Source organism: Camelus ferus, chromosome 22 (assembly GCF_009834535.1).
Source record: "Camelus ferus isolate YT-003-E chromosome 22, BCGSAC_Cfer_1.0, whole genome shotgun sequence".
NCBI lineage: Eukaryota > Metazoa > Chordata > Mammalia > Artiodactyla > Camelidae > Camelus > Camelus ferus.
The window spans coordinates 18,631,422-18,649,219 of NC_045717.1; the positions used below are offsets into that span (position 1 = coordinate 18,631,422).

At 49.7% G+C, this 17,798-nt stretch overlaps 1 protein-coding gene and 1 long non-coding RNA gene across 3 annotated transcripts in view; both read left to right on the top strand.

The window, feature by feature from the left end:
• The window catches only part of LOC116659026, a 7,590-nt gene extending 1,808 nt beyond the window's left edge, over nt 1-5,782 (top strand). Inside the window, exons 2-3 of the long non-coding RNA XR_004314299.1 lie at nt 4,281-4,441; nt 5,374-5,782. This is a non-coding gene — a long non-coding RNA (uncharacterized LOC116659026). The remainder of the gene's footprint in view (nt 1-4,280; nt 4,442-5,373) is intronic.
• Nucleotides 5,783-9,787: 4,005 nt separating this feature from the next.
• On the top strand, nt 9,788-17,797 carry DDX39A (DExD-box helicase 39A). Of its 2 annotated transcripts, none has more exons than XM_006173031.3 (11): nt 9,788-9,919; nt 13,592-13,803; nt 13,944-14,071; nt 14,906-14,998; nt 15,373-15,556; nt 16,209-16,327; nt 16,674-16,805; nt 16,894-17,003; nt 17,106-17,250; nt 17,390-17,537; nt 17,629-17,797. In XM_006173031.3, the coding sequence occupies exons 2-11, from the start codon at nt 13,596-13,598 to the stop codon at nt 17,643-17,645; spliced, it is 1,284 nt and encodes a 427-aa protein (XP_006173093.1). In that variant the 5' UTR covers nt 9,788-9,919; nt 13,592-13,595; the 3' UTR covers nt 17,646-17,797. The 2 variants fall into 2 exon arrangements, with proteins under 2 accessions (XP_006173093.1, XP_014409539.1); XM_014554053.2 differs by having other exon boundaries at nt 9,864-9,980.
• Nucleotide 17,798: the final 1 nt, after the last annotated feature.

Consider the following 17,798-nt stretch of genomic DNA (forward strand, 5'->3'; position numbering starts at 1 on the left):
GCGAGATGTTTTGTTTCCCTTTTTCCTTTAGGCGACTCTTTGGGGGGGGGGGGGTGGCGGCGGCTAGTTAACAGAGAAGGAAAGAGAAGAAGGAGAAATTATCCTAATCCAGAATCCCTCCACTTCTCAACCTCCCAAGGTCTCCAGTCTTCATTACTGTTTACTTGGACCAGCGCAGTCTCCTCTTCCCAGGTCTTTTGGCTCCTCCCTCGGCCTCATAGTCTGTTTTCCCTACAACAGCCCAAGGACGCCTATGAACACCTGAATCAAGTCACATCCCTCCTCTACCTAGATCCCTCTTTGGCTCCCACCTTCCCCAGAGTAAACCCAAAGTCCACAAAGCTCTGCACAGTCCGAGGCCTTCACCTTCCCTCTCTCCTTCCACCTCTTCCCCTTGCGCACTCCCTCAAGCTACACCTGCTTCTTGGCATTTCTTCAAATATTTATCCATTGGGGTAAAGAACTCTTTGAGCTAGTTCTTTGGCTCTTGATTTACAGTTAAGGAAACTGAGGCTCAGAGAGACGCCCCTCACCCCAATTATGAAGTCAGGATGTTTATGATCAAATTCTCCAGCCCACCCATTTTACAGATGGGGATGATGTAGCAAAGCAAGGCTGAGTCAGCCCAGGAACAGGGCCACCTTATCCAGGGATGGGCCCTATGCTGCCTGCCGGGTTCCAGGCTGCCTTCCCCGGATGGAGCTGGGGAACCCTGCCAAATTCTCACTCCAACCTTCTGGCATTCATTTACTCAGTGAATATTTATCGATGCCCACTGGGGACTTTGGTGGCAGTGGAAACAGAGTTGCACTCCAGGCATTAAACAGGGAGACCAAGGACTTATGGTATAATCTCATCCAAATATGATAATTGCACCAGCACCTCCCTGCAGCTCCTCTGGCCTCTCGCCAATCCTCTATGGGGCCCTTAGAAACCCTAAATTACAAGCTCACCCTCGTATTTGTCTACTGGAAAACCTGTTCCTGGCTCTCTGACACTCTTAGGAAAAACACCTGCCCCTCATCTGGTCTACAAAGTGGTCCTGTTAGGTCTCTGCCCACCTATTTAGCCACCTCTCTCTTCAGTCCCCTCACCCTAATCTAGCAACACTGGCCTTCTCTCTGTTCCTCAAATACCCTCAACTTACTTCCAACCACAGGGCCTTTGCACTGGCTGTTCCCTGGTCTGTAATGCCCTTCCCTCAGATCTCCCCTCGGCTGGTATCTGCTGATCATTTAGGTCTGTTTAAATATCCCTCCTCTGAGAGACCTTCCCAGAGCAACTCCAAGCCTGTAATCTCTGGCCCATGGCTCTGTTTTATTTATTTAAAATACCACTCTTCTCTGAATTTTCCCAGATTCTGGTCTAAGCTCACTCAGTCTTCATGGAAAGAGTGAATACATGTGGTGTGAGGTGTCAGGAGAAAGGTATCCCAGGCCAGTGGGTGCCTTGAGGAGAGAGCTGACCCCTTTAGAGGAGGCAGAAGGGCTGGCATTAAAGGACAAATTAGGAAACTGCAAAGTAGATAAAGTGGAAAAGGGTGTCTCGTGGAAGGAACAGCAGGGGCAAAGGCCTAGAGGTGGGTAAGGTAGAACCTGGCAGGCCCTGGTTCCTCTGCCCTCATCTCCCACCCAAATCCCCTGACTCATTCCACTCCGGCTGCATGGCCTCCTCACTGCTCCTCACACATGCCTATTCTGACCTCAGGGCGTTTGCACCAGCTGTTCTCACTGCCTGCAGTGCTTTTCCTTCTCATCTTGGCATTCTGTCTCTCTCACTTCATTTCCATCTTGGCTTAAGTGTCACCTTCTTGGAAAAGTCTTCCCCAGCTGCATCTCCACCTAAAACAAGACCCAACCCATCCTTACCAAACTCCACCCGTCACATAGTTTGATTTGTCTTCCTTGCCAATTTTCATAAATTTGACTTGACTATTTTCTTTTCTGTCTGACTTCACCAGGAAGATGTCAGCTCCCGGAGGGCAGGGATCATGGTCTTGTTCACTGCTGGGTCTCTGGCTCCTAAAACAGGATCTAGCAGACAGAAGGTACTCAAGAAACAGCTGCTGGATGAACAGATGCATGAGCCAACCGGCATGATAAAGTGTGGCTGGGGTTTTTAGTGCTGATGAACCTGGAACAGAGGGAAGGCTCCAGATATTGCAGATGGTGGGAGTGGAATTCAGACTTGACCCTGAGGACTGTGGGAACTACTGCTGGATTCTTAGCAGGGGAGGAACTGAAAGAGGGTTGTTTCTCAAAAGATAAGGCTCTTTGCACACCAAGTCTTCATCAGTAGGGCCCCCCCACCCCTGAAAGAAATGGGAATAGATTCATCTGACACCAGAAGAATTAAATGTATCAAGAAGATTAAGTTCAAAAATATCATGTGGAGGGGAGATAAAAAGCAAGCTAAAAAATGAGTTTGATATTATTTCTATCAATTACTTAAAAAAACAGAAAGTGAAACTGTGTATCAAGTTTTTGGACCTGTACAGAAGCGTGTGTTTGCAGTATGCCTGGCATTCTGGCTGAGGCTGGCCAGGCTCTGTGGGTTCAAATCCTGGTACCTCCAACACATGAAGACTGAGACCCTGGGCAAGTTTCTTCTCTTGCTCTGTGCCTCAGTGTCTTCATCTGTAAAAGGGGATAACAGTGGTGCCTACCGCATAGGGCGGCTGGGGAGCTTAAATGAATTGATTCTTGTAAAGCACAGAATATGGGTGCAGTAATAATGTTTAGTGTCATTACTTTTATTTAGGATGTTTCTGTTGCAGTGGATGGGAATGGATTTGGGGGGCTTCCACTTTAACGATAATGTGTTATGTCTTTGATTTTTAATTATTCATTATTTTGATTGAGGTGCAACTTACATATGGTAAAGTACACAAATCTTCTGGTGTGCAGCTCCATGAATTTTTATATGTGTCTAAACCCCTGTGGCCACCACCCAGCCCACTCCCTTGCTACATAAGTTTCACTTGTGTTCCTTCTCAGGTAACCTCTTCATGTAGATTCTATCCCCAAAGATTAATTTTGCTGTTCTTGAACTTCATACCTCATGGAATCATTTTATGATTAAAAAAAAGAAGTCTGGATTCTTTTGCTCAACATGTTTTGTTTTGGATTAAAATAAAATTCACACACCATACAATTCACCCTTTTTACATGTAGAATACAGTGACATTTAGTATATTTTTAGTATATCCAGGGAACACGCTGTTTTTGAGAGTCATCCAAAATGCCGTGTGTATCAATAGTTAATTCCTTTTTACTTCTAGTGGTACTCCACGGTGTCAATGGACCACAGTTTCTTTATCCATTCGTTTGTAGATGGACGTCTGGGTTGTTTCCAGTTTGGAGCTGTTATGTCTAAAGAATGTTCACTGTTCATATCTTTTTGTGGTCAAAAAATGTTTTGTTTATTCTTAAGTCTATATCTAGGAGGACTGCTTCGTCATGATGTTGGTGCCTGTTTAACCCAATAGGTCTCATCTGGGATGGTTTTTCAATCCCCTCCCCCAGGAGGGACATTAGCAATGTCTGGAGACCCTTTTGGAGACACTGAGGGGTTAGGGGGCAGGGTACTGGCTTTTAGAGGCCTAGGATGCTGCATGACATCCTACAATGCACAGGATGGTTCCCACCACAAAGAAAGATCCAGCCGAAATGTCAAGAGGGCTGGGGTTGAGATACCCTGGTTTACCTTAGTACAAACTGCCAAATTATCTTCCAAAGTGGTGTTCACATTTTACAAGCCTGCCAGCAGTGGATGAGAACTCTGGTTACTCCACAGCCTATCCAGGCTCGGTACTGGGAGGCTTTTCCTTTTTAGCCATTTGAGTGGGTGTTTTAAAATCTTTTATATCTTAAAATAATTCTGAAGTGAATCAAGCCAATATGACAAATGTTAACATTTGCTAATCTTGGGTGGCGGATGTATTTAGCAGGCTCTGATCTTTTCCGGATTTAAAATCTGTGGGGCTTTTTGTTTCTTGTTTTTTGTTTGGTTTGTTTCCTGTTTTTGTTTGTTTGTTGAATAGCAGAAGCTACCCCCTGGCTGCATGGATGGTGGGTGTGCTGGGTTTTTTTCCCTGTTTTTCCAGACTTCTTTGCTGGACTCAACTGGCTTCAGCCTTCTCCTCCTGTATCATCTCAGATGATCTAATTACTTCAAGTTCACCTCCCACCTGCTTTCCTAGAGCACCTCCTCTCTCCCTGGGGAATGGTTTTCCCCAGGCTTCCATCTTACCTGCCTTTAACCTCTATTTCCACTTGCAGAGGTTTCTGCCAAATCGACTGAACGGGCCTGGCCTGGGCTTGAATCTCTGACAACTGTGTGACTTTGGGATCGGGACAAACCCTCTCTGGAGCTCAGGTCACCCACCTGACAACGGATAGGAACAATGGATGTGCTAATACACGCACCTCATCTGCTCCAGGTGGGGATTCAATCTGTTGACGTATTTCAATGTCTCAGAACAGGGCTGAGCACCAGGACAGGAACTGGGGTGAGGAGAGTGAGGCACTTGCCTCAGACACAAAATTTAAGATACACGTTTTAATGCACTTTTTTAAAAAATCAAAATTAATGCTAAAAATCCAAATAAAGACAGGATCACTAGTCCTAATCACTTCCTTTTACTTCAGGAGCCATGCAGCTCTGTTACTGACCCTGTGTTTACTTAAAATGTTGATATCTTGTTCATCATTAGGTTTTTTAAAATTGAACAAAAATAATATCTTTATAGAAACTATTAATATATACCTAAATACAGTATTTTTAAATGAAATCAGGTGTATATAGCTATATTCATAAAGTAAGATAATCACAAGTTACACATTAACGTCAAGTCCAAATACAAATGAAGATAGTTCTCTGAATTCCATGCTTCATCGAGCATCAAAACCCACCCATCTTTGTATCCTTTTTTTGTACATTATTCTGTATCCACGTTCTCTGCATTGGATTGGATCCCTGGTCTCCCTTCATTAGGCTTTTTGGCTGAAGTTACTTGACTTCAGCTCTGAATTTGTTGTCTAGAGCATGGACCCCTGAGATAGCCTACACTACATGAAAAGGAAATGTTAGAACCTTTGGGGAAAACTGTGGAGGAAGGTTTAACTGTGTCACAGGCTTAGGGAGACTGGAATGCTGGAGCAGGCTTATCGTGCCTTACCTTCCCCCACCTCCTTCCCCTAAACTCCCAATCCAAACACAGCTGAGAAGACTGGCAGTACCAGGGTTGGGAGTAACTGGAATTTTCATAGGGTGCTAGTGGGACTGTAAAGTGGGACAACTACTTAGCTAAACTGTCAGGATCTAAAAAAGCTGAACACTCACATGACCTACCGCCCACCATTGCACTCCTAGGTATTTCCTACAGAGAAGTAAATTTGTGTTGACAAGACTTGTGCAAGCTTCATTAATAATAGCCAAACACTGGGAGAAACCAAATGTCCAACTACAGGTGAATGGAGAAACTATATTGGCTATATTGTGGCATAGCTGCACAGTGGAATTACTACTCAGGAAGGAAAAAGAAGGAAGTATTGAGATGTGCAGGAATGTGGAAAATCTCAGAACATTTTGTTGAGCAAGAGAAGCCAGACACAAAAGACAATCTACTGCAGGATTCCATTTATACAAAATTCAAAAACAGACAAAACTTGGTTGCAGTCAAGATGGTGGAGTGGTAGGACCACAAGCTTGCCTGTCCTTGCGACTACAACGAAACCACAGCTGAATGCTAAACAACCATCAAAAAAAAAAAAAAAAAAAAGACTGGAACCTAGCAAAAAAGATCTTGTGCAACTGGAAACATAAAGAGGGAGCCACAGCAGGACGGTAGGAGGCGCATGCTCATGATAGTTTTGGGTCCCATGTCCCCTGGAGGGGCGAACCACAAGCTGAAGATTTGTTAAGGCGCAGAGGCCCTCCCACGGGAGTGAGAGCTCTCAGCCCCACGTCAGGGGCTCCCCAACTTGAGTCCTGACATTGGGAGGAGAAGGAGACCCCAGGACATCTGGTTTTGAAGGCCAGGGGTGCTTGGCACTGGGAGCCTCACAGGACTAAGGGAAATGGAGACTCCATTCGCTTGAGAAGCATATACAGAAACTCACGTGCACCAGGTCCAAGGGCAGAGGCAGTGATTCACAGGAACCTGGGCCAGAGCTGCCTGCTGGATTTGGAGGGCCTTCTGGGGACATGGGGGACAGCTGTGGCTCACTCAGGGGACACAAAAGCTGGTGGCGGACATTTGGGGATTGTTAATCTACATGAGCTTTCCTAGGGGCTGACATCTTGATTGGATCATTAGCACCAAGCCCTAACCCCACCCAACAGCCTGTAGGGAAGCCTCAGACCAAACATCATACAGGGTGGGAACACAGCCCCACCCATCAGCAGACTTCTTAAGCCACAAAGGCCTCTAGATACCGCCCTACCCACCAGAGGTCCAGGACCAAGCTTCACCTAGCAGTGAGCAGGCACTGACTCCTCCTGTCAGGAAACCTGCATAAGCCCCTAGTCCAGCCTCATCCACCAGGGATAGATACTAGAAATAAGAAAACAATAATCCCAAAGCCTGTGGAAGGAATCCACAAACACAGAAAGATATGAGGTGGCAAAGGAATATCTCCCAGGCCAAGGCACAAGATAAAATCCCAGAAGAGGAAACAAGTGATGAGGAGATAGGTAATTTATCTGAGAAAGAGTTTAAAGTAATGATGCCCAGGGTGTTCAGAAAACTCAAGAGGAGTATAGATGCACAGAGTGAAATTTTTAGCAAAGAGTCAGAAAATATAAAGAATACCCAAACAGAGCTGAAGAATAAAATCACTGAAATGAACAATACACTAGAAGGAACAAGAATAGACTAAAGGAGGCAGAAGAACAGATCAGTGAGCTAGAAGACAGATTAGTGGAAATCACTACTTCAGAACAGAAAAAAGAAAAAAGAATAAAAAGGAATGAGGATAGTTTAAGAGAACTCTGGGACAACATGAAGCACTCTAATAGTCACATTATAGGGGTCCCACATTATAGGGGTCCCAGGAAGAGAAGAGAGACAGAAAGGACCTTAGAAAATTTTTGGAGAGATAATAACCGAAAACTTCCCCAACTTGAGAAAGGAACAGTCACCCAAGTCCTGGAAGTGCAGAGACTACCACACAGAATCAAACCCAAAGAGGAACACGCCAAGGCACAAATTCATCAAATTGACAATTAAGGAAGGATAAGGAGAAAATATTAAAACTAGCAAGAGAAAAGCAACGAATAACATACAAGGGAACTCCCATAAAGTTATCAGCTGATTTTTCAGCAGGAACTCAACAGGCCAGAAGGGAGTGGCATGATATATTTAAAGTGATGCAAGGGGGAAACTTAAAACCAAGAATACTCTATCCAGCAAGGCTCTCATTCAGACTTAATGGAGAAATCAAAAGCTTCACAGATAAACAAAAGCTAAAAGATTTCAGCACCACCAAACCAGCTTTACAACAAATGTTAAAGGACCTTCTCTAGTCATTAAACCATAAAAAAAGGGAACAAAAACAAGAAAGAGAAGAAAAAAAGAGACCTACGAAAGATTGCTTTGGCTGTTCAGGGTTTTTTGTGGTTCCTTATAAATTCTGGAATTGTTTGTTCTGGTTCTGTGAGGAATGTTCCGAGTATTTTGACAGGGGTTGCATTGGATCTGTGGATTGCTTCAGGTAGTGTGGCCATTTTGATAGTGTTGATTCTTCCAATCAAAGAGTTCAAGAAATCTTTCCATTTCTTTGTGTCATTTCCATTTTCAGAATATATGTAACCTCCTTGGTTAGGCTTATTTCTAAGTATTTTGTTGTTTTTGATGTAATGGAAATGTCTCTGCCAGTTATAAAATTCTGGTTTTTGAAGTGAAAAAAAAAAGTGAATGAAGGGCCACAAATGGCAAAATATTCTTCTTTTTTATGGGTGAGTTGTATTCCATTACATATATATTTATATGCTGCATCTCCATTATCTATCCAGCTGTTGATGTGCACTTGGGATGCTTCCACGTCTTGGCAATTATAAATAGTGTTGCTGTTAATAGCAGGGTGTATGTATACTTTTGAGTTAATTCTTATTTTGTGGTTGACTTTATTCCTTTGATAACTATGTAAATTTAAAAAGCTAAAGCTCTAAATTGTTCTTAGAAACAATGAACAGTACGTATATGTAAATTAAAGAATATATGTGCAGTAAAAAGGAAAGATCTATCAAGCCATGAAAGACATAGAAGAAACTCAAAGACATATTACTAAATGAAAGAAGCCAGTCTGAAAAGGCTACAAACTGTATGATTCCAACCAAATGACATTCTGGAAAAGGCAAAGCTACAGAAACAATAAAAAGATCATGGTCTCCAGGGGTTTGGGGAGAGGGAGGGAGGGAGGAATGACTAGACGGAGCACAAGGGATTTTTAGGGCAATGAAATTATTCTGTATGATATATAGTGGTGGCTATATGTCATTATGCATTTGTCAAAGCCCACAGAATGTACAACATCAAGAGTGAACCCTGATGTAAACTATGGACTTCGGTTGATAATAATGTGCCCATGTTGGTTCATCGGATTCTACCATATACCACACCGATGAGGGATGTTGAGGGTGGGGAGTATATATGTGTGGGTGGGGAGGGCTATGTACAAACTCTGTATTTTCTGCTCAATTCTGTTATGAACCTGAAACTGCTCTAAAAGAATAAAGTCTATTTAAAAAAATAAAAGAATCGTAATAAAAGACACTCAATTATCTAAAAAAAAAAAAAAAACAGAGAAAACTTTAGTGATAGGAATCCACATAAGTGGTTGCCTGGTGCAGGGCGGGAGGAAGGGATGTGGTTGACTTCAGAGAGGTACCACAGAACTTTCTGGGGTGCTGGAAATGGTCTACATCTTCACCAGGCAATTGTCACTTGGGTGTCAGTAGTCAAAACTCATGGACCTGGAATGGGGAGGGTATGGTCTAGTGGGAGAGTGCCTGCCCAGCATGCACAGAGTCCTGGGTTCAATCCCCAGCACCTCCACTAAAAGAATAAATGAAAACTCCCTCCCCAAAACCAAACTCATGGACCTGTTCCTTTTACAATAAACTTTACTTCGGAGGAGGGGGAGGGAGAGGGGGTTGAAAAAGGTTAGGAAAATTTAACACAAGGGAAAGTAAAATTAACAACAAAAAAGTTTTCTGACGAAAAGCGTCGTGGTTTTGGTTTTTTGGCCTGAACCTGCATGGCCACTAGCAGTGTCTGACCAGGACGTGACTCTCAGCAAACAGGAACTGTTGCTTTGGACCATTTCTCTCACTTCCACGACCTGAGGGGGCCCCTTACCCACTGCGGGTGGAAAATGTCCTCTCCACGCTGGAGTCATTCCAAGCTCCCAAGCCTTCTCAGAACCCTTGGAGAGCCTCCACTCTGTAGGACTAGGAGGCCGCGGATGGATGTACATTCCGAAAAAACTGAGTTCTGTGCTCAGCGTATAGGCCACGTTTGATTAGGGTGCGACACCCGCTCCCGATCCATCTTCCCGGCTTCAGTTGCCAGTACTAAAGATGGCGGCACCCCACCGCGAGCACAAACCAGATCACGTGACGGCGCGCTGGCGGACGCCGGCCTCAGTCAACCCACTCGGGCGCCTACTTTTAGATTGACCAATGAACCCGAGGCATGAGGCACGCCCTCTTTCCTCTTCCACCAATAGCCTCCAGGCCTCTCCTACAGAATCCAATCATCGCTTCCGCCTCTTTTGAATGAAAAGCCAGCGGTCCAGTGAGCGGAGCCGCAGTCAGACATTGGAGGCAGGAAGCGCTACGGCTTGTCTCGGCGCGAGACCGGTAACCGGAGTTGGGAGGTTCTCCTCGCAGCACGCGGAGGCGAACGAGGAATCAGGTGAGCGGCGCACCCAGGCGCGGGGCCGCGGGGCCGCGGTGCGGGGACGTCGGGCCTGCGGGTGAGCGAGCGAAGGGAGACGTCTAGGGTTGAGGGAAGGAGAAGGGGACGCGAGACAAGGAGGGCGGGGAGGTTGGGGTGTCCGTCGCGTGCGTTGGTGGCCGTTGGGCGTTGGGGCGCATGCGCAAAGTGTGGGCCGGCCGTTGGCGCGCGGGCCGTGGGGTCCGCTTCCGGGAGGGGCTGGCATGGCCGCCTGCGGGCTGATCCCGACTTGTGGGGGAGATTCTGCCTATTCGAGGAGGCCCGGGTCGATTTAGAGAGGGGGTCAGGAGGCGACGCTGGGGTCTGGGGCCGTGGTAGGAGAAGCCGGAGTTTGTAGGAGTGAAGGTCTCCAAGTTCGAGGGACTCCCCCCTCCCCCACTCTGTGTTCTTTGCGAATAGGGGGCAGATTCGTGAAACAGATTTAGGGCAAAAAAGATGTCCTAGTAAGAAACAAACTGAGATAGAAATTCTCCCCTGGGGCACTGGAGGGTGAAAGGGTAAGCATGCGAGTATGAGTTGTGACTTATTCTGGTGTCAACTTTCAAGTTCATCACTTCCTGGGGCCTCAGCTGTCTCGGCCACCCTCTCTGGGCGGAACAAACACCGCCGATCCCCTCGTGATCTAATTTGTTTTGAGTTTTAGATCCTGCCCAGCCACTTCCCTAGAAAATTTTGTGCCTCAAACTCTGTCCCTAAATTTGTCTTCCCATCAAAACAAAACGACTTGATTTGAACTCCTAATTTTTTATTCTTTTGAATACACCATCTCCTGTTACTCACCCAGGTTTGAAGCCCGGAGTAGATGACTCTGTCTCTTTCCTGTACAGGGCTCTCCCAGGGGATAGTCCCACCCTGTGGAGTGTTCCACCCTCTTTTTCCCTACTTAACAACCCCCTCACACTAGTTAATTCTCTTTCATTTGGTGCCTATTTTTCCCTGCTGCTGGTCTCTTCCGCCACTCCATCTTCTCTGGAGTAACTTGCTCTTGAGCAAATCCTGATTGAGTCACAACTCAAAAACCTAATCAGCGATTCCATATTGCTAGCAAATTAAGTATGAATGTTCTGGGCCTGACCATCTCTTCCAGCTTTGTCTTCTGCCTCTACTTCAAGCAGCCAGCCCTACTCTCCACTCCCCAAGAGGGTCTGGTGTGTTTTGGACTGGCCTCTCCTGGCTCCTGTTCTCTCTGCGGCCTGGGAACTGACTCCTTCCTGTCTCTTCCAGTTGGAATCTCAGTGCTAGTATCAGATGGCCTCTTTCAAGAGTGATAAGGCTACGTGCTTAACTTTAGGCCTTAAACCTTGCCTTGAGGCCTTGATTCGAGTTCCATTCATTCAGCCATTGCTGTTGAGTGCTTAACCTGATGTATGTCAGGCCCTGTTCTGGGTCCTGGGCTGGCAGAACTGGAGGGGGTGCTTTTTTAGTTAGGCAGACTGGAAATGGCTTTTTGGAGCAGCAGAGGTCTGAAAGAAGTGGGATTCAGGACTGTTCTCGGCAGCAGAAACAGCAAGTGCAAAGGTGCTGAGGCATGTCTGAAGCACAGCAAGGCCAGTGAGCCAGGGCGATGAGGGGATAAGCTCTGAGGGAGTCTCATTTGGAGCCTGATGGGCCTTGGTGAGGACTCTTGAGTTTTATTCTGAACACAGTGGGAACCTGAGGAGGGTTTTGAGCAGAGGAGTGACATTCTCTGACTTAGCTTTTATAGGCTCCCTCCAGCTGCCAGAGGTGGAGGAGATTGGAGGGAGTAGGGAATGGAAAGCAGGGAGGCAAATGAGGAGGCTGTTGCCATAATCCAGGCAAGAGATGATGGTGCCCAAATGCCTGCCTATCAGCTGACAGTGGATATCCCAGTACAACGGAATATTACTCAGCCATGAAAAGGGATGTTGGACTGATACATGCTGCAACATAGAGGAACCTTGAAAACATTATGCTGAGTGAAAGAAGTCAGTCACATGTTCTGTGATTCCATTATATGAAGTATCCAAAGTAAGCAATTTCGTAGAAAAAGAAGCAGATTGGTGCTTGCTAAGGGAGTTGGGGGATAGGATAGTGGCTGAAGGGTCCAGAGACTTTTTGACATGAGGAAATGTGCTAAAGCTGATTGTGGCACTGATTGCAGCTATCTCTGACTGTATAAAAAAAAAAAATCACTGAATTGTACCTTTTAAATGGTGACTTGTATAGCATGTGACTATCTCAATAAAGCTATTCTAATCTGAAAAGAAAGGTGATAACAGCCTGGGACCTGCAAGGTAGCAGGAGTGAGAGGTTGCCTCATGGTCCCAGTGGGATGTGTTGGCTGACTGAACAGATAAAGAGAAAGATGGAACAGTATAGAGAATGAAATTACCTTTCCTGAGGTGGGGGAAACAGACCTGCAGGGAGAAATGGAGAGTTTTGCTCTGGGCGTTTTGAGTTCAACTTCCAAGGGGAGAGGTGAAAAGCAGCTAGGTAACCGAGTCTGGAGTTGAGGGGAGAGTTTGTCCATAGAGACAAGTTTGAGAGACCTTACAGCAGCAGTTAAAGCCCAGGGGCTGGATGAAGTCAGAGAGAATGAGTGGCAGAAGGGCCAGAAACGGGGCCCAGGGCGCTCAGCATCCAGCTCAGGAAGATGAGGGGCTGCTGTAGCACTTTTGCCCCTAGACTGGAGGCGGGGGTGCAGCAGGGCGGACAGAAAACAGCATTCTCCTGTTCGGGTCCTTTGTGGCTTGCGCCCGGTAGGTGTTCTGTATGTATTGGATTAAATAAAGCCAGGAGGCGAGTGAGCTCTGAATGAATTCTGTTTATCCTCTCAGCTGTATTCTTACTGGCTCCAGGCCCAATGGGAGGTCTTTTCCCGAGAGCACCTAATTAGTCACTGTGCAGACCACAAATAGCAGGAGCAGCTGGGGCTGGGCAGACACTGCTCTCTCACCAGCTCCTGTCTCTCCAGCATCTCCAGGTCTTGAGTGGGTGGGAGGGGTGCCTCCCCCCATGTAGGCCAGTGGGGTCCTTGGGGAGTGAAGGGGAGGGGACTCCTCGAGGCTGGGTGGTCTGAGGCTATTCCTTAGAGCTGAGACCCTGATGCTGTGAAGGAAGCATTTGTGCCAAGACCTGAAGGCGGTGCAGCAGTGTGTTCCTGGCGGCCAGGGTAGGGGCTCCATGAGCATCAGCAGCCACATAAGGCTGGGGGTGGTTTGAAAGGGGTGGTGTGGGATGAGGTGGGCAGGGGCCAGTGAGGAGGGTGGAGAGGAGTTGGGATTTCACTTAGAGCAGTGGGAGGCCCTTGGAGGTAGAAGGCATGTGTGCCCATGTGGGTGTGGCTGCCGGGGCACAGGGAGAGGTGAGATGGCTTGGCGGAGGGTGGTGGAGATGTGGCCATGATAGGCTGAACCTGGCAGGTGCTACCCAGATGGAGTGGTGGGACCTGCTGTTGGAGTAGGAGTCAGGGGTGAGATAGGGAGGGACCAGAGAATGAGGTCTAGGTTTAGCTTCATCGGCTCGTAAGACCTGACCCCAGCACCTCGCCCCTCCCAGACCTGTGTTGACAGCCTGCGGCCTCTCCTCCCTCGCTGTGTGGGTTTTCCTGCATGCATCTTAGTTACCTTAGTTGCTTCTTTCCGCCCGTCCTCCGTCCTCTGTTCTCAGCACCATGGCGGAACAGGATGTGGAAAACGAGCTTCTGGATTACGAGGAAGATGAAGAGCCCCAGGCTCCTCCAGAGAATGCCCCAGCTCCGCCCAAGAAAGATGTCAAGGGGTCCTACGTTTCCATCCACAGCTCTGGTTTCCGGGACTTCCTCCTGAAGCCAGAGCTCCTGAGGGCCATAGTGGACTGCGGCTTCGAGCATCCATCTGAGGGTATGCCTCCCTGGTCTTTCCCGCCAAGGCCCTCCTCTGACCACCCTCATCCTCACCATGGTCCCCTCAGCCACCTGCTGAGGGACCTGCACAGAGGGGCCATCCGGTTTCTGATTGCTCACGCGCTCTCTCCCCCTCAGTCCAGCACGAGTGTATTCCACAAGCCATCCTGGGCATGGACGTCCTGTGCCAAGCCAAGTCAGGGATGGGGAAGACGGCAGTTTTTGTGTTGGCCACCCTGCAGCAGATTGAGCCCGTCAACGGACAGGTGGGTGGGCACCCTCCCTCCCAGGCCCAAGCTACCCAAGGCAGCAGGAGTCATGGCTTCTCTTGTTAAAAATTCTCATGCTCACATTCTTTTTGTGGACTTCTCAAGTTAAGTACCATACTTAATTGTAACGAAATCCCCCTAAAAACAATACACCAAGAGAAAAAACAGAAGTGCCCACAGTTTTACCACCCAGCAATATGGCTGTTACTTCCACCTGTGCTTTTCTAGGTTGTACACGTTGGTGAAGGTAGGATTCCACTGAACACGGTTTTGTTCCTACTGTTACTGCTGATGGGGCCTAGCTGTCCTCGTGTCCTGAACACTGTAGTCCACTATTTTGGGGGGGCGGTCACTGAGGTGTATACTGGTGTGCTGTTCGTGACATGCTGGGGTACACATCTTTGGGGTGGGTGGGTGCTTGAGCCCTCATTACCGACCTTGGGGGTGGAACGTCAAGGAGAGGAGGGCTTAGTGGGAGGCCGTGGTGTGGTCTCAGTGCTTGGTGCGGTGGCTTAGAAGGCAGGGGCAGCCTTCCCCTTGGCCCCACAGGCCAGCCAGAGGGCAGACTCTCAGGAAGCTGTTAGCATGGGGCATGTCACGGGCTAGGCTGGGGCTAAGTCCTAGCGTCGAGGCCTCGGTGCAGGTCCTGGTGTCGGGAGACACACCTCAGTAGTGTGAGAAGATAGGTGGAGGGGGTGAGCAGCAGGCGAAGGGCTGTGAGAAGATGGAGGCGTCTGGACTGGGCCAACCAAAGGCCTGAGGGTTGGGGGCTCTGGCCAGGGGAGGACTTAGGACACTGCCTTGAGTATCTCTCCCCCACCTGCCCCCCAGGTGACAGTCCTGGTTATGTGCCACACCCGGGAGCTGGCCTTCCAGATCAGCAAGGAGTATGAGCGCTTCTCCAAGTACATGCCCAGTGTCAAGGTGAGCCCCTCAGGCCGGGTTGGGCGCCACATGGTCCTCTCAGCTGCCTTGGTGGCCTCGGCTCTGGCCCAGCCACTGTTAACCAAGCTTGGCTGCAGCAGCGGCCTTTGAGGTTTGTGGTGGTTTCTGCTCCTTAAAAGCCTGATGAATTATGCATGGCCCCCGAGGCCTGTGCCAGTCCCACTCTGGGACTGCTTTTCAGTGGAGCTGGCGCCAGGCTCTCAGGCCTCTCCTATCCCCAGGCACCAGGCCCAGGGTGTCAGGGGTGCTGCTGGGGCCCCAGCTGGCGGGGCCGTTAGCTGAGTAGCTGTCAACAGAGTCAGATGTGAGCTTTTGGCCGCCAGATGGTTGAAAGCGACTTTCCACTGGCACAGGTGTCTGTGTTCTTCGGGGGCCTCTCTATCAAGAAAGATGAGGAGGTGTTGAAGAAGAACTGTCCCCACGTTGTGGTGGGGACACCAGGTCGGATCCTGGCACTGGTGCGAAACAGGAGCCTGAACCTGAGGAACGTGAAGCACTTTGTGCTGGATGAATGCGACAAGATGCTGGAGCAGCTCGGTGAGTGCCCGCCCTCAGCACCCCAGGCTTCAGAGCTACGCGGGCCCTGACAGGGCAGGCTGAAGGTTGCCCCCCCAGTGGTGTCACGTGGGTGGCCAGCACGCGGGTCTCCGCAAATGATTTTAGGGAAAGTTCTAGCGTTGGCGGAGTGGCCTGCTGCTTCCGAGCCTAAGCTGAGTGGGACCACAGGGCCCAGACGAGCCATGTCCCGGCACACGTCCATGTCAGCCCTGAGTGCCGTGGCCTTGCCGCCTGGGGAGTTAGTTCTAGGCCCCCGCTGGCCCTCAGTGAGCCCTGACAGGGCTGGTGGGAGATGGGGCTTGTGTCCTGGGAGGCGGCTGCAGCTCTCACCCCAGCGGCTGTCTCTGCCTCAGGCTCCCCTCCCTGAAGCGTGGCTCAAGGCGCTGGCACGGCTGCTCCGCTCTGGCAGCGTGTAAGTGGATTGCCGCTCCTCCCGTGCCTGTGCTCGCCCTGAGTCCGGGGCCCCAGGCACCTGGGACTCTCCCCTCCCGCCAGTCCTCACTCGCATCGCCCTCTTCATGGGGCCAACGGGCTCCATGGCACAGGTTGGGAGGGGCTGGATCTGGTCTCGGGTGGGGGCCGTGGTCTGGTGGTCACTCATGCCCACCTGTTTCTTGTCCTTCCCACGCAGACATGCGGCGGGACGTGCAGGAGATCTTCCGTCTGACCCCGCACGAGAAGCAGTGCATGATGTTCAGCGCCACCCTGAGCAAGGAGATCCGGCCCGTCTGCAGGAAGTTCATGCAAGACGTGAGTAGGGCGAGAGAGTGGCCTGGACCTCAGAACAGTAGCCGCGGCCGCCTTGGGTCCGGGCTCTGGCCGCTCCCCAACACGCGCACTGCCCTTGTGGCACAAGGATGCTGGGAGGCCGGTGGAGCCCTCTTCTTCTCTTGTCAAACTGGGAGCTGAGCTTGGCCTGCACCAGAGCCAGACAGACCTTAGATCCAGCTGTTGGGAGAGAAGTATTTACTAGGGTACAGCAGGCCCTCTTGGAAATACCACAGCAAAGGAGTCGCCGCTGGAAGGTTCTGGGCAGGCAGGAGGCCTGCACCGAAGTAAGCCCTGCCTGCCCCTTCCTGCTCTCCTTCCCGCACAGCCCATGGAGGTGTTCGTGGACGACGAGACCAAGCTCACGCTGCATGGGCTGCAGCAGTACTATGTCAAACTTAAGGACAGTGAGAAGAACCGCAAGCTCTTTGACCTCCTGGACGTGTTGGAGTTTAACCAGGTGACGCTTCTGCACTTCTGTGACCTGTCCCAGGGTTCTAGGCCTCTGGGAGCGATTCTGGCCCTGACTGCTGCTCCGTTCCTCGCAGGTGGTGATATTTGTGAAGTCGGTGCAGCGCTGCATGGCCTTAGCCCAGCTCCTCGTGGAGCAGAACTTCCCCGCCATCGCCATCCACAGGGGCATGGCCCAGGAGGAGCGGTGAGTGTTCACCGCTCTCAAAGCCCCTGGCAGGACCCTTGTAGGGAGCGCCACCCGGGAGCCATGTATCTGATGGCCGCCCCTTGTCCCTCCTGCACCCAGCCTGTCACGCTATCAGCAGTTCAAGGACTTCCAGCGGCGGATCCTGGTGGCCACCAACCTCTTTGGCCGAGGGATGGACATTGAGCGTGTCAACATTGTCTTCAATTATGATATGCCCGAGGACTCAGATACCTACCTCCACCGGGTGAGTGGCCCCACGGAAGTGTCACCTCGCTAATGCCCCCCTTCCCAGGGTAGGGCCTGGATGAGGACCTTGTTTTTCTTGTTCTTAGAGCCCCAGCCTGTGTTTCTGTGGCCTGACCCCTGCTTCTGTCTCCCTGCAGGTGGCCCGTGCAGGTCGCTTTGGTACCAAAGGCCTGGCTATCACTTTCGTGTCTGATGAGAATGATGCCAAAATCCTCAATGATGTTCAGGACCGGTTTGAAGTGAACGTGGCAGAGCTTCCAGAAGAAATCGACATCTCCACATACAGTAAGTGGCTCAGACCGGGCTGGGGACCAGGGTGGTGGGTCCTTCTCCCCCTGCCCCCTCCTCACTGGCCTTTCCTGTGTGTGTCTTACAGTTGAACAGAGCCGGTAACCACATGCCCTGACGGCCTGGAGCTGCCCTGCTTCACATGTGCTGCTTCAAGTCCTCTTTCTAGGCGACTGTGGTCCTTTCTTTTTACTGTTTGAAAGTTGTAGGTTTGTGTAAGAATAAATTTTTATTATGGAAGCCTGGCTCCCACCCCAT

Bases quoted from the DNA above. Each gene is read 5' to 3' on its own strand.
- DDX39A (XM_006173031.3), top strand. From the start codon at position 13,596: ATGGCGGAACAGGATGTGGAAAACGAGCTTCTGGATTACGAGGAAGAT. The intron at 14,999-15,372 runs GTGAGCCCCTCA...CCACTGGCACAG, and splicing joins AGTACATGCCCAGTGTCAAG to GTGTCTGTGTTCTTCGGGGG. The intron at 15,557-16,208 runs GTGAGTGCCCGC...CTTCCCACGCAG, and splicing joins CAAGATGCTGGAGCAGCTCG to ACATGCGGCGGGACGTGCAG.